At 46.6% G+C, this 16,114-nt stretch overlaps 7 protein-coding genes across 7 annotated transcripts; 5 read left to right on the top strand and 2 right to left on the bottom strand.

Annotated features, from left to right (window-relative positions):
* Nucleotides 1-764: 764 nt before the first annotated feature.
* Nucleotides 765-2,480, top strand: N7503_007121 (putative amino acid transporter; the record flags this gene model as incomplete). Its single annotated transcript, XM_057066668.1, has 1 exon — nucleotides 765-2,480. The coding sequence occupies one exon, from the start codon at nucleotides 765-767 to the stop codon at nucleotides 2,478-2,480; it is 1,716 nt and encodes a 571-aa protein (XP_056920349.1).
* Nucleotides 2,481-3,106: 626 nt separating this feature from the next.
* N7503_007120 (uncharacterized protein) lies at nucleotides 3,107-3,560 on the bottom strand (the record flags this gene model as incomplete). Its single annotated transcript, XM_057066667.1, has 2 exons — nucleotides 3,107-3,441; nucleotides 3,497-3,560. The coding sequence occupies 2 exons, from the start codon at nucleotides 3,558-3,560 to the stop codon at nucleotides 3,107-3,109; spliced, it is 399 nt and encodes a 132-aa protein (XP_056920348.1).
* Nucleotides 3,561-3,941: 381 nt separating this feature from the next.
* N7503_007119 (uncharacterized protein) lies at nucleotides 3,942-6,017 on the top strand (the record flags this gene model as incomplete). The annotated part of the gene is made up of 5 exons (XM_057066666.1): nucleotides 3,942-4,184; nucleotides 4,234-4,486; nucleotides 4,567-4,704; nucleotides 4,757-4,961; nucleotides 5,132-6,017. 5 exons carry the CDS (start codon nucleotides 3,942-3,944, stop codon nucleotides 6,015-6,017), a joined length of 1,725 nt encoding a protein of 574 aa, XP_056920347.1.
* Nucleotides 6,018-6,525: 508 nt separating this feature from the next.
* Nucleotides 6,526-7,838, top strand: N7503_007118 (D-alanine--D-alanine ligase family protein; the record flags this gene model as incomplete). Its single annotated transcript, XM_057066665.1, has 3 exons — nucleotides 6,526-6,894; nucleotides 6,951-7,538; nucleotides 7,599-7,838. The coding sequence occupies 3 exons, from the start codon at nucleotides 6,526-6,528 to the stop codon at nucleotides 7,836-7,838; spliced, it is 1,197 nt and encodes a 398-aa protein (XP_056920346.1).
* Nucleotides 7,839-9,118: 1,280 nt separating this feature from the next.
* On the top strand, nucleotides 9,119-9,511 carry N7503_007117 (uncharacterized protein; the record flags this gene model as incomplete). The annotated part of the gene is made up of 2 exons (XM_057066664.1): nucleotides 9,119-9,320; nucleotides 9,381-9,511. The coding sequence occupies 2 exons, from the start codon at nucleotides 9,119-9,121 to the stop codon at nucleotides 9,509-9,511; spliced, it is 333 nt and encodes a 110-aa protein (XP_056920345.1).
* Nucleotides 9,512-10,519: 1,008 nt separating this feature from the next.
* Nucleotides 10,520-10,814, top strand: N7503_007116 (con-10 family general stress protein; the record flags this gene model as incomplete). The annotated part of the gene is made up of 2 exons (XM_057066663.1): nucleotides 10,520-10,645; nucleotides 10,698-10,814. 2 exons carry the CDS (start codon nucleotides 10,520-10,522, stop codon nucleotides 10,812-10,814), a joined length of 243 nt encoding a protein of 80 aa, XP_056920344.1.
* Nucleotides 10,815-13,490: 2,676 nt separating this feature from the next.
* Nucleotides 13,491-14,422, bottom strand: N7503_007115 (uncharacterized protein; the record flags this gene model as incomplete). Its single annotated transcript, XM_057066662.1, has 3 exons — nucleotides 13,491-13,734; nucleotides 13,824-14,281; nucleotides 14,420-14,422. 3 exons carry the CDS (start codon nucleotides 14,420-14,422, stop codon nucleotides 13,491-13,493), a joined length of 705 nt encoding a protein of 234 aa, XP_056920343.1.
* Between the last annotated feature and the right edge of the window lie 1,692 nt (nucleotides 14,423-16,114).

The raw sequence follows: 16,114 nt of genomic DNA, 5'->3' as shown, positions 1-16,114 counted from the left end.
CACCAAATGAAGAAAACGAGCAGGCCTCCATCATAGAGGTTTCCAAAATATTCTTGTCATATCAAGCAAGTTTAACAAACCCTTTTTCCGTGTCATATGGAGTCGCGGCGGATATTAGACAAGTGACGGAGAGTCGTTCGCCTATGATTTTCTTCGGCTATATAAAGTCAGAAATTATAGACAGACCCCACAAAATAGAGGACGACATCCAGTCTGTCAATTCAGAAGTAACTCACTATCCGATGAATTGGCCCTGTGACAGTCGTGGGATGTGCACGGATCTTGCGTGGTCTCGGGAGAAATACCAGCCTCTGGTTTTTGTGCCCGTCATTTGCATATTAGCCCGCTCATAAGAGGCTCAGATGTACGTTGACTGTAATCACCTGAAAAGCGGGTCTTATACTGTAAAAGTGATTATGACAGCGGCAGAACCATGCCCTTATTACGACTGGGTCTAAAACTTTTGTCGATGAGTTCAAGTTGACGAGTAGATTTGTTAGAACGGAGAATACGGACATCGTCAACCGCAAGGCCAACAGTAACTAGAAAGAGGTAAGGTGGACGTCCATGCATCTCCAAGCTTGATAGACTTAGCTAAAGTTTGTTGGCCATTTCTGGCTCTAGTGATGTATATGACGTCATTTTTGAAATCCCGGTTGTGGTGGCTGAGTTTCCCACCTTCACTTCAAAACGAATGCCCGTTAGCGACGTCCCACCACGAGTCAAAAAGAAACATTGAGTGAAAATATACCAGCACGCACGCAATGGCTGATCCTCGAGGCCTAGACAACCCTCGCGAGGAGGAGGAAGCAGAAGTCATCTCGAAGCATCTGGACCCTCGATTTACCGGGGCTCCTGACGGCGTCGTTGATGCGGGGGCTGGGTCAACTGCAGATGACGATGACAACCAACAATCGTCTCTCAAACTGCTAGGAGGTGATGTTCATCGTGACCTCTATCGCATTGAAGCTCGCTCGAAGCGCGCCGGATTGGATCAGCGCGCAGCAACATTTTCGCACCCCCCAAGGCTGGAAACAGACAACGACATCGATGTTGATGTTCCTATCCGCAATGAACCGGGAGCTTTCCGCCGGCAGTTCATATGGCGGAATGAGCGTGCTTTCGGTAACGGATTTGCGCCGAGTAGTTTCGTGAAGTATTTAGAATTATACGGCAGCTTCGCTGGTGAGGACCTGAACGAGTCGGAAGAGGAGACAGATGCCGAGAGTGGTGGAATGCCAGGGCGTGAAGTAGACCCGGAAAGAAGACCATTGCTTGCCGGGCGTAAAAGCACTCCAGCTCCAGGGGATGCCTCGGACCTGAAAACTTTCTTCACACTCCTCAAAGCCTTCATAGGAACAGGCATCGTTTTCCTCCCAAAGGCATTCCGCAACGGTGGCATACTCTTTTCACCCATCGCTCTTCTCACGGTTTCAATCATGGCGTCCATTTCTTTCCACTTGCTGCTGGAATGCCGGCGACGGTATGGCGGCGGGTACGGCGATATTGGAGAATCTATTGGCGGGCGCCATCTTCGCACAATTATTCGCGTTTCGGTCGTAACTACGCAGCTTGGATTCGTGTGCGCTGGTATTGCTTTTACTGCGGAGAACATGCGTTCATTTGTGAAGGGCGTGGCAGCCTACCATATATCGCCGTCCATTTACGCAATCGTCGCCCTGCAGTTAGTGATCCTTGTGCCTCTTTCGTTGATCCGCAAAATCTCTCGACTCGGGCTAGTGGCATTAGCTGCGGATGTCTTCATCTTTTTCGCCATTGGATACATTTACTACTACGATATTTCGACGATCTCCGGCCGTGGTTTCGAGCCCACGGTCACCCTTTTCGACAACAATACATATACCCTGACGATCGGGTCGGCTATATTCATGTTTGAGGGAATAGGCCTGATCCTTCCCATACAATCTTCGATGGCACAACCCGATCATTTTGATCGCATCCTCTACAGTGTCATGGCCCTTATAACCTTTCTTTTTGCTTCCGTCGGGATTTTATCATACGGGGCATTTGGCACTCAGACAATGATCAATCTCATGGACAACTTCCCTCAGTCTGATGTGTTGGTCAACTTTGTCCGGTTATCCTTCTCGCTAGCCGTGCTTGTGGGCACCCCGGTGCAGCTTTTCCCTGCTTTGCGGATCATGGAGGAGAATATATTTGACCGCGCCTCTGGTCGGCGAAGCCGCCTTACAAAGTGGAAGAAGAACATGTTCAGAACAGGTATTGTTTTTCTCTGTGGTTTAATCGCAGCACTGGGCGCCCAGAACTTGGATCAGTTCGTGGCTTTGGTTGGGTCCGTTTTATGTGTTCCGTTGATCTTTGTTTATCCGGCGTATCTGCATTGGAAAGGTATCGCGAGTTCACAGTGGGCAAAAGGAGGAGATGTTTTGATATTCATCATGGGGGTTGTCTGCATGATATATACGACTATGGTGACCGTGTCTGTACAGTTTAGGTGATGCATGTATCTGTTGTTGACGTGCAAAAAGAGGCATTTGGAATCTTTTATTTAGATAAGCTAAAGGACAAGATCGCGAAGTGTCATTCAATTCGCTGAATAAAAAGCTATGATCCTGCTGGGACAGGACGCGGTTGCAGGTTCTCAATCAGTGTTTTCCTTAGAACAGTATTTACTGTATAATTTGCGTCCAATCGATAGAATTTGAAGTGCAAGGGGGTCTGAAGTCGTAATGATAAGGCTTTGAGGTATGGCTGAGAAAACGACGCTTATATTTGTCTTGCCATAATCTCGTCAGCTTACCGACGGTTCCATCTTATTATCCAGGTCGTTGTGACGTTTACATTTCTGTGTATCAACAACCTTGGAAACCTTGGAAATTCATTGAATGCACGTTCCTTCTCTTCAGATGAGATCCTTGTCCATTCTTTTGAACGTGAAAATGGCTTCAATCGTACAAGTGCTAGAGATTTATATCGCCAACTTGGCGTACTACGATCGACACAATATTGGATAGTATCGTCATGACAAAGAGATATGCATCGTATTGATTTTTGTTGTTTAAGATCAAACTAACAAAGACCCATTTTACACACATGACAAACTGGAGAGTAAAGATCGAGCGACCTATTGATGATCCTCAGGTCCCATGGGTTTTTGACCTGCCTTTTCAACATTCTTTCTTTTTGCTTCCGCAGGCTTTTTAGGGTCATTTTTGATCTGTGCGTCTGTCGATGTTTGTTCCTCCCCCGCGTGTGCTTCGCTGTCTTTCTCCAATGGATCGCGCTTAGTTACTGGAGACTGCACGGATCGCGTATCGGCAGTGTCATCCGCCCGATCTTCCAGACCTCGGGAAGCATTGACGTGTTGTGATTCCGGTGAGCTGGAAACTGGATTTTTCATGCCGGAAGATTGCTCGAGCGAGGTGGAAATGCTGAATGGCCTCGATGTGGAAGCCAATTCTGTATTAATTAGCAAAACATGCGACTTGGCTAAATCACGGTCGATAGATCTTACTGGATGTATTCAGAAGTTGCGTGCGCCGCATAGCGCGAGTAGATGAAATGACACTCTTCATCATTGTGTTTGTTGGCGAAGTGAATACCAAATTGAGCGATGCTATGAACAATGTCAAGAGTTCTAGAAAGTGATGGGATTAATATATGTATTTCTGCAGAATATGGGTCCATTTTGCTGCCACATACTGTAATCTGGCTGTGTTCGGTATCGGATAGTCGCTCACTATGATGTCAGAAATTGTTAAAGACTTCAGAGTTTCTCCCCACGAAAATCAAGGCATATATTACCTGGATATTTCCCCACAGATTCAGGATTCAACAAGTTTGGGTCATTATGACGTTGCTAAATTCTGGAATGGTCTCTGGCAGACCTGGAGCGGCCGACGCTGAGATACTCGTAACTCACTATGGAGTAGTGTGAATGCACACCGTCGAAATTTACAATGGGCTCTTCTACCTCTTATGTTGATCTATTAATCATTGGAGCGGGGCCAGCAGGCCTCACGGCTGCATGCTGGGCAGCGCAATACAGAATGTCAACTCGGATTATTGACCAAAAGAAAGGTCGGACGGAAACTGGCCATGCCGATGGGTTACAAAGTAGGTCTCTAGAGATACTAGAGAGCTTTGGCATCGTCGATTCGATATTGAAGCAGGGAATCCACAATGTCGACATGTCTCATTGGGTAAGTACTAGGCCTAAATTTGGACTATTTGTTCGTCGCTGACGTTTAGTCAACCAATAACGAAACGGGCAAAATAGAGCGACGTAGGACATACGAACAGAGCACTGAACAAAGGTCGAGATTTGGGCAAATACTGCTCAACCAAGGGGCCGTGGAGCAAGTTTTTCTTGACCATCTAGATGACAAGGACGTTCAAGTGGAGAGGCACAGTGTGGCTGAACATTTGCATCTCTCTCCTGCCGATGTTGACGAAGGAGAACAGTTTCCGGTCGTTGTGGGAGTCAGGTGTGCGGGAACATACGGTATGTATTTATCGCGTGAACTCTTGACTGAAGAAAAGTGACTTTGAAGTTGGGCTAATCTGGTGATTTGGCATGGAAAGAAACCATACATGCGCGCTATCTCATTGCATGCGATGGCGCGCACAGCTGGGTCAGGGACCAGCTAGATATCCAGACTGATTCAGTGTCAGAAGATTCATCCTGGGGTGTACTAGACATAGTGCCCATAACTGATTTCCGTTTGTGTTGTTCCCCCTGCGCATGGAGGCTTCAACTGACCACTCATTCCAGCTGATATCCGTCAATCCTGCTCAATAGACTCTCAACCTCATGGAAGTATCATGACCGTACCCAGAGAGAACAGAATAGTTCGATTTTATATTCAGCTTGAAGGGGAGCTGAGAGAAAAAGTCATACAACACCCCAGCAGTTCTCCCACAGCTATGGTAGAAATAGCCGAGAGCTTAATGAAGCCGTATAGACTGACGTATAACCGGTGTGACTGGTGGTCAATCTATTCAGTAAGGCTACCCGTCTAAACTTAAGAACTTCATGCTAATAATGGAATTATAGATAGGTCGAGGCCTTGTAAGGCAATACAGACCACATGCGCGGTAAGCAGTAGGCCCTTATAATATGCAGGACATTCACTTATAAACTTTCAAGTGTTTTTCTCACTGGCGATGCCGCCCATACCCACTCCCCAAAGGGAGGGCAGGGCATGAATGTATCCATTCAAGATTCATATAATCTAATATGGAAATTGGGTGCAGTTATTGCAAATGGCGCAGACCCTTCTATACTAGAAACATATGACAGTGAACGGCGTCCGGTCGCCGAAAAGCTTATGGATCTGGATGAACGTCTGGTGCAAGCATATGAGAAAGAGGAAAACGATACCTCAAGCGGAATTTACGAAGTCCGCGAGAAGTATGCTGGATTTATGGCCGGAGTCGACGTGACCTATAGTCATAGCACCTTGATCGCCAAGACAAAGAAAGGCGATGATTTAGACGTTGCTAGGAACATCGAGCTTGGCATGCGTTTACCGTCTTTCCTCGTCGTTCAAATGTGCGATGGAGTGCCTTTGCATCTGGCACAGAAGCTGACGAGTGACGGATGGTGGAGAATTCTGGTGTTTCCGGGTGATCTACGCCAGCCCGCGAGGATGAAAGCTTTGACCGATTTTGCGGACTACTTCAGCGAACACTCTCACCTCACCCACCTACAACGCATACAAAGTCCGGAATGGAGCTGCCCTAACGTGGAATTGCTTCTCATACAGTCATGCCCTAGGGGCGCAGTCAATCTGCTTGATCTTCCAGAACTGTTCCACCCGTTTGATGATGTAATGGGTTGGGATTACTGGAAAACGTTTGCTGATGATCAGGACCAAGCTTACAATGGATACGGCATTGATAAGGGCGGCTCAGGATGTCTCGTACTGTGTCGGCCGGATCAGCACGTCGCATGGATAGGCAGTATGGAGGACACGGCTGGTTTGGATCAATACTTCTCAAGGTTGTTCCCGTCGAGAGAGAGAAAGCGATAACGAAAGGTGGAATTGGGGCTTTTTGATAGCAGTACCACTCGAAGCTCTGCGTGAATTTATTGTTTAGGAGCATTATTGAGAAAGGTTACACTAGGGGAATCCCAAATACGGACTCCCGACTGGATCGGAAGGGCCGGGTCGATGGGAACAGGTACTGACTTGTCCATCACATTCTGGAAATGACATGCCAATATTTTCACCGAGTTAATTTCCCCCCCAAAAAACTTCACATATCAGTCAGTATTCACGTCACGTCGACACAGTATGACATAAACAGTGTAATAATGGGATGTGAGATAAAACAAGAATTCCAAGTCATGACGTTTCCAGGCTACTCTGGATACCACCCAAGCACGCCATCAACATAGCAGGCTATGGGCTTAATAAATTCCACTCGATCGCAATTTACCATCATAATTCCAGTAGTGACCGTACTCAGTTAATATCATATTCCAGCGAGTTGTTCCAGCAGCAATATACTTTACCTTGGTTAGTTCTCGGTCACATGATGGGTGAAGCGAACATCCCTTGCCTCAACATAGCTCTGGTCGCCGAAGAAAAGTCGACCTATCTACAGCTCGGTTATTCGGAAGAGCAGTGCGCGGCGCTCCCACATGAAGGTGAAATTGATGCTGTCTTGACTACACTGGAGAGTCTGGGCTACCATGTCACGCGGGTACCTGGCATACAATCCCTGGTCCAGCTACTAGCGGCGGGGAAGCACAAGAGCTGGGATCTGGTTTTCAATATGTCACAAGGCGTCTATGGATCTGCAAGAGAGGCACAGGTCCCGGCGATCTTGGAAGCGTATCAAATTCCTTATACATTCAGTGATGCCGCGACAATGACATTATGCCAGAACAAAGCTATCACAAAGGTGCCTTGACAAAACCAAAACACCCTCCGCGCAGGCTAACTAAAACATGACAACAGACTATCCTAGACCGTTACAAGATTCCTAACGCACCTTTTGCCTTGATTTCCATGCTGGAGGGGAAGGCGAACATTTCTGAATCTTGCGCGGCACTGCCGGCTTATCCACTATTTATCAAGCCGGTCAGCGAAGGATCCTCGAAAGGAATCGATAGTTTCAACAAAGTGAATGATTCAGCGGAACTGGACCTAGCAGTACAGGAAATAGGTTCCAAATTCCCAGACCAAGATGTTCTTGTGGAATCATTCTTGTCGGGCAGGGAATTCACGGTGAGCATACTGGGAACTGGAGCACATAGCCGGGTTATTGGCATCAGAGAACATATCTGGCAAACGTTTCCCAATCATAGCAACGACAATGCTTACCGCTCAAATCCGTCGCTGGACTTCGCTTGCGTACACAGCAAGTCCAGTAAGGGAGGTAAGATGTTAGTATACAATGACTCGCATGACATGAACGAACCTCAAATCAAAGCTGCCTGTCAGGTTGCTTTAGACACTTGGAAAGTATTCAAGTGCCGGGATAGTGGGCGTGTCGACATCCGCTTCAGTTCAGATGAACAAGGGTCCATCCCGAACGTGTTGGAGGTGAGTACTACAATAACCCTCATCATATCGAAATACAAAATGGCTCATGGGTTCCTTCAGGTGAATCCCATTGCTGGCCTTCTTCCAGGCCATTCACCATTGCCAGCATCGGCGAAGATAAATGGGCTTTCCTTCGAGGACCTCTTATCTGAAATTGTTGGAAGCACCCTTCAACGAGCACATCATCCAACTTCTCGTGCCGATCGCAGGCAATGCCCCATTCACCTAAAAGCGAACCGCGCAGATATCTCAAAGTGCGAGGGAGGTCAGCTTAAAAGCTATATACCATGCGGGATCTGAACTCAATTTCAGAGTCTTACACGGACAATTCTCCTTTGATATTGAATATAGCTGCTATGAGCAGTCCCAGAAAGCAAGTCTAATTTCGTTACTTGGTAGATAAAGGTATTAGGTGGAAAAAAAGGTAGAGAAAGGAGAGCAATTTGTCCGTAACCATGACTAGATCCACGTCAAAAAGGTGTCACTTGGGTTGTTGTAGCTGTTTCAAAAGATAGATAGCAGAGGCTCCTGGCTTGAATACCCGATTTGGATCCTGTGGGTGAAGTCTCGCGAGGACTCCTCGTATCGAACAACCATGAGTGGAGACGTGGATGCCCGAAGCCGAATAATATAAATGAAAAGAAGTACCAGATCATGACGGGCCCTGTCGTATCGACTGTTTAAGCACCCTTTACCAAGCTGACTAATGCACATAACTTCAGAAATGTAAACCATCAGGCTCTAGGTGCTTATTTAATCTCGCGGCGTACTGTTTGCTTGCCGCCAAATCGTCAGCTATGGCCGATTCAACCATGGACACTATTCGGCCATTTTCAAGAGTATGGACCGTCTGAGTGGTTAGAACGGGCCATGCCGTCTATCGCGTTGAATATGGTGGTTGGGGCTGCATTGAAGGAGGCATCGAAATATGGGGGGCAACTAATAGTATTTCGCTCGCTGCATAAGGCAGCTGGCCCAGTGTGACCGTAATCCTAGCTGAGCTATGCTAATGTGCAGCGCAGCTAGATTGATTGCTACGTAGACTTCGATGGCTATGTAATGAGCGGGACCAATGTCGACTGGCCGATTTTCAAACGCAAATCGCTGATCGATGTCCTGTATTTTGGGTAAATTGAGTACGGTATCATCAATGCAGGGTAGCATTCCATTTCATCCTCTTGTTTTCGTTTTCGCTACGAGGATCCAAGCCGGAAAAGGCCTCGATGTCCAAGACAGGTTTTTGGATAGCTTCAAACAGGATTATATTTTGTTAATGCCTAAGGTAATGCTTGCCTTGCACTCGCTATTAGCTTGTTTTACCATTTCGCTTGGCAAAGTCTATTCCAGACAGATCTATCTCGATATGTGGTTGCCACCAGCTTCATATTACGTATCTCATGCGTCAGGAAGGCAATACAGCTACAATAATTACCGCAAAAGAGCTTCGACTACGTAATTTCTGGTGTCAAAACCAGGTCTATAATTCCATAAAGCGGTATATATAATCTTCAGACGTCTCCCAAATCATCCGACTTATATATGCACTTTAAATTTCTGGTAACACTACATCACAACTCAAAATGTCGAACCGCGCCGAAAGAATTGCAGAGGATCAATACGAGGAGAACAACGATTCCTCGCCTGTAACCGGAGATTTCACAGACAACTCCTATGCGAACGAGACCAATCCAAGCTTGAGAGATCAAGTTCCTGTCCAAGGAGACAATGCGCAAATTGAAGACCCCATGCAACCTCCATACTCCAACTCAGATCAACAGCTCGGTATGTTTGAACATCACTTTTGATCACCATGCAAGGAGTCAAGCCATTAATGGAGAGTAGAGGAGGATGAAAACGAGGCACTTGACAAGTCCAACATTTTGAGGGGAGATCGCCTCCGCCATGCGAAGCCTCAGACTTCGAATAAATATAACGAAGGACCAGACGAGGATGATCTGCCGGCTGCCGACTGATTTGCAATTTTTCTTTTTCTATTAGTCTCTACGAGTCACTCGTTTATAAATGGAACCAAAAATATCTAATTCCAATAAATTCATGCTTTGACTATGTTTCCTTGGTCATAGAGAATTTCAATATTGTTATTCTATAAAGGTAGTTAGGAGGTAATATACATATCAGCTTCTATATCGCGCAATGGAATGATACCAATATTACGAAAATCAGTTCGTGATGTTCCATAGTAAACAACGTCGAAAGATTGTAGATTGGTCTGAATACGTGACCTCTAAATTGGCATTGCAATTAAGCTTCAGGATGACCGAAAAACCAAGTAATGTTGGGATAATCGTGCAGATATTAGACATTCTTACTTTTAAGTTGGCGTTGCGATCTTGGTTAGCTATTATCCTAAATGACGACTACTGGGGGCTATCTGAACGATCGATCGGAATCAATCGATTTGCTTTTTAGCTCACGTATTCTAGACGTAGTAGTGGGGACGCACCCATGGTTGATCAAGCCTACCGAGCTCCCAGTGTGGGGCGATCGATCACCTTTACCTGCTTACGGGTAGGCGGGCCGGAATTTCGACCAATAAAATAGAGAATTACAACTCGAGTAAACCTGCTCAATTTACAGTATTCAATCTCATTATGCATACTCATTCCATGATTTCTGTCTTTCTCCTTGCTTTTCATCCATCGATCGGTAAGGCTTCATCATAGACTCTAAAGAATCATAATAATGACATCCAACTATTAAGCTTTGAACACGAGACCAGCAAACCTGGCATTGTTATTGTCTTCACAAGAGCAGGTTGACTTCGTCAGAGAATGGTCAGTGTGATCTCATTAGCGTCCGGGGAAGATTCGAAGTCAAGGTGAAACCAAGCTCCATTATGACCTCTCATAACTCGGGTCGAACACATAAATACGCAGTGTCTTCCCCAGCTTTACACTCCACAGCTTCCACACAATCTCATAATTTTCAGCATAATACCAACATACTTAACACGTGCCACCATGTCTGACAACTCCAACCCTGGTAACTTCGCCAACCGACCTCATGAAGAGGTCCAGAATATCGCTCAGAAGGGTGGGCAGTCTAGCCACCAGGGCGGATTTGCTTCGATGGATGCCGATAAGCAGGTTAGTGAGATTGTTTATTATATGACATTCAATAACTAAAACTTTTTTGAAGAGGGATATTGCGTCTAAGGGAGGTCACGCTTCCAGTGGAAGCTTCAAGCCCGGGGACGAGAGAGCCAAGGAAGCAGGTCGGAAGGGAGGTCAGACTACTGATCAGCCGGACGAATAGGGTGATCCTACTGCCTCGTCGAGTCACCTTGTACAATGACTCAAGACGCCACTTGCTTTCCTCTAATGAGCAAGATACGGAACTTTTGGATGAAACCTTACGTGGCTAGTCACTTAGTCCTAACAACATATTCATTATGAAAACGTGAATTCGTGTTCTAAAAGATTTCGTTCGTATTAGTCGGGAGCTTTGTCGCATCGTACCGTACATTTCAAGATCACTCGTCTCTTTTCAGATGAGAAATAGGTCGAAACTGATCCAGTTCTTCTTCAGCTACGCGATTCAGTTATCCAGAGAAGGTATCCATTGCGACGTGAATTGATATAGTCACTAGCATTGAGAGAACTAGCAGTCGTAACTATGATAAGAAGCACTCAGTATGATACGGTTGACTTTTAATTCAGTCATCTTCATTCGAAGCGTGGGTCAAAGAGGTTGGGCCACCTCAGTGCATCATGTCATCGGGAACTATCGGATGGGGTATGAATTTCCAAGAAGACTGGTATTGAAGAACGGTCAACTTTCAAGTCTTTGCTTTGGCGGCTTCAGTCAATCTAGTGTTCGCTATAATTTGGTCAATCGCAAAAAGCGACATTCAAGATACCATTTGCGATCTCAAGTTTGTGGCTTACTATAGGCAATCTTTTGCTGGGTCAAATGGCAGTGAAGAGTGCAGAATTAGTGTATCTGTGTAAATTATTTGGTTTAGTACGCACCCAATATGGAGCCACCTGGCCCTGCAATCCGTTTTCTTCCGGTCCCATTCCATACTTCTAGACCCACGCGTAAATCTTATTCTGTGTATCCATAAGTTATACCAAAAAGAGCACGAGAACAGCACTAGATCCACCTACACGAAACGGCTTCGCTGCCTGACAAGACCTGAACCCTGTTCGTAAACGGCAGGAGCAGAAATCTCTGTCATCCCAAAATTATCATCACCGTGATCATTTTAAAGTGTTCTCTACTTAGAAACCTGGAGCCTCGTCGCCACAGGGGTCAAGTGGCGATGGGGGCCATTTTTATATACGCGATACGGCACTACGCGCGACAGGCGGATAAGTCGACAGATATTGGCCTCTAATGGCAATTTGGGTCCGCGGGTATCCACATCGCACCTGCCATAATTGGTGACATCGGAACAGGCATTCATTCACCTTGTGATTTAATTATGGTGGAAAGACCCAACCCCACTTGTTTAGGAAATCCAAAACAGAGGATGGGGTCTGAGACCGCGTTGAGATGTGCAGATCCCGTTGTAAAATTAGTACGCCGTGATACAGGACACTTGGAATCTCCTAGTGGGTATTTGGCTCAATATTTCCCTACTAAGTAATCTATGCGATATCATTTGTTCATGCGCAGTGACGCAAGAAAGAAAAACACTACGCTTAACGACGTAAATCGTCTTGGCAGCTGAGTGGAGTATTACCGGTGTGGAGGATGCGATGCGATCGACAAACCCCCCGGTCAACCTTTTATGCAATACTGTGGCAGAATAATGATATCAGTAAAGTTTCCTTGATAGGGGAAATGGTACGACTCGCCGCTACATTCACCAAATCTCTCTTTGTCTTCCTCTTTGCCAACACGATTCTACATTTTCTATTTACAGTCAACTATATCGTGAAGTTTCTACATACAGAAAAAGCAGGACACCAGAGAAAGCAAGTCAGATATTCGGATACCTGGGGTTGTACCTAAATCTAATAAAGCCCCTTTTCGGAGAGGCAAGTCCGAACCTGCGAGAGAAGAATTCGAGATCTCGAGCGCCAATATGTGGGTTTGGCTAACGAGTTTTTCTTTGTTTGCTTTTTGTGATCGAAATCGACCCGGCTGATTGGTGCGATTGCTTTCCACAAGCGGTATGGTCGCAGGTTCCTGAAATCGGGATGCATAAATTGCTTTTCATCTAACCTATAGGAGGGTGCGCTTAGATTGGTCTTCGGTAGATCCGGGTGTGCAAATACTACTTATGGGCTAGTGCAGTAGTGTCTGTTTGAGGTCGTACGGCAGTCGCGAGTCATTTGTTTGTGGATTCGGGGTGGTGCCATGATACCCTACTGGTTCCAAAGTTACTGGAACCATTGGATTGTGTCGTTCCTTGTGGCCTAGACCTGGGTGAAAACGAGAGGAAAAAGCAAAACGGAAATAGAGGGAAGACTGAATTTATACGGACTTTGCCGAATGATTTGATTTCTCATGCAATGAAGTTATGTGACCATCGCGATCGTCGCTATGAATCTTGTCAAATGTGGGAACTGGTATCCCAACCAGGGAAAAGGAACTGTCTATCGCCTATAATCCCTGTCGTCTATTGGTGCATCCAAACCCAAAAACCAAAAACATGTAAAACTGGAAGGGAATAAAGAACAAGCTCGTGTCTTGTACAAACGAAACCAAAAATGGACAGTAGTCTATAGAACAAGCGTGGACTAAAACAAACAGAATCGCACATGCGATGGTGGAATCAGGTATAGCGCCGCCAATGGAAGCCTAACGGAAAAACAGAAAAAGCAAATGGGGGATAATGGGCATCATGGAATCGTTAAATCGGTAAATGGTGTGTAGCGTGTAGCGTATCGCGTGGAAATGGATCGGAGATCGGGGTTGAAGCAAGGGATGAGATGGGGAATAAGGGGTGATGCACGAGGCTGTCGCACAAGGCTAGCACCGTCAAGCCATATCCTTGGCGGAGCGTTTCAAGGCCCGCCGTTTCGGCACATCGAGATGGTGGTATGAACGCAAGTGTTCAACCAGGTGATCCTGACGAGGGAATCCATTGGCACCTTTGCGGGAGCAGTGCTCGACAGGGCAGTTGCGGAATACAGGGTAGTGGACGCTGGATTGGTGACGCTTCAAGTCCGCAAAGCGTGTGAAAGCCTTTCCGCAATCGTCGCAACCGAAGGGCTTAGCTGGTCTTCACAAAAGAAAGATTAGCGACCGAGTTCATGATGTGTTGCATGATGCGTTGTGGCATGCGACAATGTATAGTGGGAGTGGGCTTACTTGGATGGAGCGGGTGGGGACTCGGGACCCGAATCCTCTGGAGCAAGAGGGAAACTGGGCATTGGGACAACTTCCTCGTGCATGTTGAAGCTTCCATATGAGCTTCCACAGCTACTCGCGGCAGGACTACTGGGTAGTCCGGTTGCCATGAGTGAAGTATCGTAGACGGGGATTTCATTCATAGAACCATAAATGTATGGTGCAGGCGCGTTTGGCGCACTTGTGAAGGAGTAACTATAAGGCTCCGAGACAAACTCCGGCGCAAAATCCGGGGTCGTAAATGAGCTGCCGTCGACATCGCACAGGTTGTCGTAGGCAGACGGACCGCGAAAGAAGAAATCCATACCGCCGGGAGAGGATGAGTAGGATGATGAATAGGAAGATGAGTAGGAGGACTGCATATCGCGAGAGGGAGAAAAGGCGAAGATAGGAAGTGGGTTTGAAGGTGGAATGGCAGTCTAAATAAAAAGAAATCAGATTTTAATTCTTAAAATGTCATAAATCCCAAAAAGAAAAGTGAAAAGTAAAAAATCATTAAATGATTAAATAAGTCATGAAAGCGCAGGGGGTGGACTAGTGACTAGGGTTTGACCGACCATTGTGAGACGAATCCTTCGAAATGCCAGAAAATACGTTATTGTTTGGGGGCGATGGACTTGAAGATCAAAAGAAAAGTAATCAGAAAATACGTCAATCAAGGGGAAATCTACTTTCATTTAAACAAATTATGTATCGCAAGCTAAGCGCTAAAAATGCCTCGAAAATCAACACGAACTTGTCCAAATCCTAGAAGCAGACAACTCGGTCCGGCCTGAATGGCTTCTGAATGGCTTCAAGCCTCGAATAACGCACCGCGAGTGGTGGAGTTCCACACAGCCCCCCGCTCTCAAGCAGCGTCATTGAAGGGAGATCAGTGCGGGAATTTCTGCAAACACTCGTGGATCCTCGAACGGGTTGCATTAGTCTGCCTTTCAGTCCCAGTGCTGACCGAAAAGAACATTCCACGTCTCTTCCACAAGCCTTCTAGCGGCGAGGCCCGAGAGTCGAACCGTGATTGGCGAAGTGGCTTGGATGAACCAATTATAATGCCAGCAAGGACTGTAATGGCCCCGATAAGCCTGTACTGGGAATCGCACAGGGCCTAAATGACCAAGGAAATCGGTTTAGCGGTCAGACGATGCAGCGCATTACGCTCGACCCTCTTCTCTTGTTTTTTTTGCCTCCGAAAGTACTGGAGGGGAAGGCTGATCTTCTCCGTTTAGGTCTTAGTGTGCTTCTGGAAGACTTCTAGCGTCGTGGCATCCTTGCTGGCCCCCTCCGTCTGCTTTTTTCGTCTTTTTCCTCGTTTCAGGATGGCTGCTGTGGCGCTACGGGACAGATGACTGCAGTGCAGATTATTTCATTGGAATGTCAAACATATTTTGTACATGACTTATCAGTTTCACACTCTTGCCTTGAAGACCAGGGGGAAAAAAAATAAACAAAACCCATCTATTCCCTACGTATACAGTAGATCACGTTCTATTTACCCTCGGGTATGGCGTGCCGAAATGAAGTCATACCGATCTAGGGAATCGCAAACGATCGCCAAGCCAAGCACGGCAGGGCTACTTTACAGGTTTCCAATCCGGGGAGTGAACAGATCGACATGATATAATAATAATCCCGGGACCCGTCCGCACAGCCCCTGTTCTCTGATCCCAGTCCTTCTAGAAAACCAAAAATCCCGCATCCACTAACGGGTTAGCGCGCCAAGCTGACCTGAGAAGTACTAGCGGGGAATGAGATGCACCTGGTTCCTACAGGCTACAGGTGAGGCGGCTTGGCAACTTTGGGGTTCACAGCCCCTGTGACTGGTCGGCACGTTGGAAGGTTGGCTAGCGAAGTTGCTTCATGCATGTTTGTGGATTATGACCCACGTACAAACGGGATTGGTACCTATCCAGGTTCCAGTGATAGGGAGTGACTTGTTGTTTTCTCGTACCGAGGCATCACGTTTCATTGGGTCCAAGTGGGCGGTAGACTCGAGCTGCATGCATATCCGGGATGTCGGGCACTCTTAGGTAAAATGAAGTCATATCCATTGGACGAAAGCTACAGGTACTTTTGTCCGGAGCCTCAGGTTGGTCCAGACTGCTGTAGGTACCTACTGTACACATACTGAGGAATCGGGGTGCCTACACTTCCCCGGATCCTGTAAAAAGCCGCAATGACTGGAAAGTCTCGTTTCATTCGCGAACAGCTGGGGATAACTCAAAACAGCACTGAACTCCCGTTTCCCGGAGACCCAT

Source organism: Penicillium pulvis (assembly GCF_028828015.1).
Source record: "Penicillium pulvis strain IBT 33274 chromosome Unknown contig_5_segment0_segment0, whole genome shotgun sequence".
NCBI classification, from domain to species: Eukaryota; Fungi; Ascomycota; class Eurotiomycetes; order Eurotiales; family Aspergillaceae; genus Penicillium; species Penicillium pulvis.
The sequence above is the reverse complement of the archived record's forward strand: the minus strand, read 5'-3'. Positions and strand labels throughout refer to the sequence as shown.